We start from the raw sequence: 3,107 nt of genomic DNA, 5'->3' as shown, positions 1-3,107 counted from the left end.
GCTGCGAGCCGTGCTCATGCACCATTCCTCAGGAGATGGCTTTGCCCCTCTCCAGGTGGGCTCTGGGAGCTCATCATGTCAGAGCCCTGGCTCGGCAGCAGGGCAGGTTGCTCTGGGGAATACAAGAGAGCATCTTACCCCAATTGCCTGACCCAGATCTCCTGTTACCCACCTCCTCCATGCCCCCTGCCTCACACCCTGGCTGGCAGGAGACTTGCCGTGCTTTGGCAAGGGCCACAGCGTGCCCGCTGGCACCATCCTGCCAGCCCTGCTCAGGGACAGGTCTCCGTGCCACTTGCAGGACTTGATCGGCTGGCGGGACGCGACCCGCCTGCTGGGGTAGGCGCAACGTGACCCGCTTGCTGGTGTACGCTACCGATGACGGCTTCCACTTCGCCGGTGACGGCAAGCTCGCGGCCATCCTGACCCCCAACGATGGCCAGTGCCACTTGGAGGACAACATGTACAAAAAGAGCAATGAGTTTGTAAGTATCTGGGGGGCTGCTCAGCGGCTCTGTACCCTCAGCCTCGCTCCCCCAGGCAGAAAAAAAGAAAAGTCACGTAAAAAGCCTGTTGCTGAGACCACAAGGTCCCCTTAATCACCATAATTTGGGCTGAGAAACCCAAGTTATCCACCCTTCTGCTGGTGGGGGAGATTACGCTGAGCATGGTGTCCCTCTCCCCACCTAGGACTACCCGTCTGTTGGCCAGCTGGTTCAGAAACTTACTGAAAACAACATTCAGCCCATTTTTGCTGTCACCAGTAAGATGGTGGACGTTTACAAGGTAAGGAGACTTCAGGTGGTCCAGTCCAGGTGCCTTCCATCCCTCCCCAGGAGGACAGAAACAACTGTGCGTCTCCTCCTGCCACTGTCCCCTGCTTCCCTGTCACAAGGGGGGGGACCGCTCACCTCTTTGCTCTCTGTTGGCAGAAACTTAGTGAACTGATCCCAAAGTCAGCGGTGGGAGAGCTGAACGAGGACTCCAGCAACATCATTGAACTCATCCAGGTGGCCTACAATGTAAGTGCTGGAGAAGGCTGTGCTTCACCTGTCTCACAGAGCTTGGAGCAGGGAAAGCTTCCCATTGTGTGTCCTCACCATCAGAGAGCAGTTGAGACCAGGGCTCTGAGGACCTCTGAGTCCCTCTGCCCACAGCAAGCAAGAGGTTCCTGCCTCTCCAGTGCTATCACCTGCCTTTCCAGAATCACTCCAAGCAGCTGAGACCCCAGCCTGGGGTGCTCCCTGCCCCTATCCCCTGGGCTAGGGGGAAGCCCTGACCTGCAATCTCACACCCCTTGCTTTGGTCTCCTCTTGGACTGATGGCACTTTCTACACCATTTTCCCACAGAACCTCTCCTCGCGGATCATCCTGGACCACTCCGTCCTGCCAGACGTCCTGGATGTCAAATACGACTCCATATGCAGTGAAGGAAATATTGTCATGGACGAAGAAAGAGGACAGTGTGACAATGTCAAGATCAACCATGAGGTAAGTTCTCCTGTACCAGGAACGTCCTGCAGCTTGGAAGGTTCCTGATGATGCCTGTCCTGTTTCATGGCAGGAACCCAGCCTGTTGTTCCAGGCTTTCCTTTTACATGAATTCAATGCCAAGAGTGTTCAAAAGTCTGTGTGATGGGGGAATCCTCCGTTGTGCTGAATATGCATGTGCTCAGCCTGGGGCTGATAGAACCATCTGATTACTGAAGCTACCTGGCAGCCTCTGACTCTTCCCTTTCTCACTCTGCACTTTCTAGGTTACCTTCAGAGTGAAGGTTGTGGCCAAGGAGTGCATCAAAAGACAATCCTTCACCATCCGGCCGCTGGGCTTCACAGATATCCTCACCGTCCACCTGGACAGCAACTGCGAGTGCAACTGCAGTGAGCAACCCGACCCAACCGCCTGCAGCGGGAAGGGCACCATCGTCTGTGGGATCTGCAGGTACGTGCTGTCCCACCAAAACACTGCCTGAAATGTTGCCAGAGCTGGGGAGCTGCTGGGAGAAGGCTGTTGGGCCAAGCCCAGGGCAGCTGCATGGTGTGCTTGGTTCCTCCAAGCAGCTCTGCACCTGGAGAACATGGGGCCAGGTGAGGGCTCAACAGAGGGGTGGACACATGGTGGTCAGTCATGGCCTGGCTCTGCAGCTTGGCATCACTTTTCTTATTCAGAGAGGTGGTTTATGTCCAGGGAGGCAGGGGACACAATGAGCTCTCTCTTCTGTTGGTCAAGACCAACAGACTTGACTTCTGTTGGTCAAGTCTCTGCTGCTTTCCTAAGGGCATCCATCCACCCTCCCATCCATCCAACTATCCAACCATCCGACCATCCACCAACCCACGCCTCGAGCAGACACACATTTCTGTTGAAATCTCTCAAAATCCCACTTTGGGGCTATAGTTCACAGAGGTCCTTAGGTGCAGTTATTGCTTCATGGCCTTCGGTGGCAGGGAGAGGAAGAGACTGGGTTTCCTCAGGAAACACTCAGATCTCCTTGGCAAAGGTTTGGAAATTATAAATCTAACAGTAATTTTTGGGCAACCATTTGGTGGTGTCAGTATGACCAGCAGGGACAGCAGCATTTCTGAGGGTTTCCTCCTGATCAGCTGCCCTACTCCAGCATGGAGTTAGCACCAACATACCATGGTTGGGTTTTGGTGAGGCCATCCCATATTTGCTCTGCTTTGGCTGAGGTCTGGGCCCTAGACGTGCCCCACAGCATTTCTTGTGGCTGCTGACCCAGGCTTGCTCCTCTCCTTTGATGGCAGCTGCAATGCGGGCTACATGGGGAAGAACTGTGAGTGTGAAACCAAAGGCAAGACCAGTAAGGAGCTGGAGGGCAGCTGCCGGAAGGACAACAGCTCGGTCATCTGCTCAGGGCTGGGGGACTGTGTGTGTGGGCAGTGCATCTGCCACACCAGCGATGTGCCCAACAAGCACATCTACGGCACCTTCTGCGAGTGCGACAACATGAACTGCGAGTTTCACAACGGCTCCCTCTGCGGCGGTGAAGGTGATGAGTCTGCGTGATGGGTTCTCCACCGGGGCACTGTTTAGGAAGATTAAATCCCCAGGGAGATCACAGAACCACAGAATGTCAGGGATTAGA

At 55.0% G+C, this 3,107-nt stretch overlaps 1 protein-coding gene across 1 annotated transcript in view; it reads left to right on the top strand.

The window, feature by feature from the left end:
• LOC104526921 (integrin beta-2) overlaps positions 1-3,011 on the top strand; it is a gene marked incomplete at its 3' end in the record, with an annotated part of 5,195 nt that extends 2,184 nt beyond the window's left edge. The window contains 7 exon segments of the mRNA XM_010170504.1: positions 302-343; positions 345-485; positions 691-786; positions 933-1,022; positions 1,351-1,491; positions 1,758-1,942; positions 2,767-3,011. Of these exon segments, the coding sequence (XP_010168806.1) occupies positions 302-343; positions 345-485; positions 691-786; positions 933-1,022; positions 1,351-1,491; positions 1,758-1,942; positions 2,767-3,011 (940 nt within the window).
• Between the last annotated feature and the right edge of the window lie 96 nt (positions 3,012-3,107).

Source organism: Antrostomus carolinensis, unplaced genomic scaffold, assembly GCF_000700745.2.
Source record: "Antrostomus carolinensis isolate BGI_N321 unplaced genomic scaffold, ASM70074v2 scaffold33636, whole genome shotgun sequence".
NCBI lineage: Eukaryota > Metazoa > Chordata > Aves > Caprimulgiformes > Caprimulgidae > Antrostomus > Antrostomus carolinensis.
Note: the sequence above shows the minus strand (reverse complement) of the source record. Positions and strands in the feature narration are given on the sequence as shown.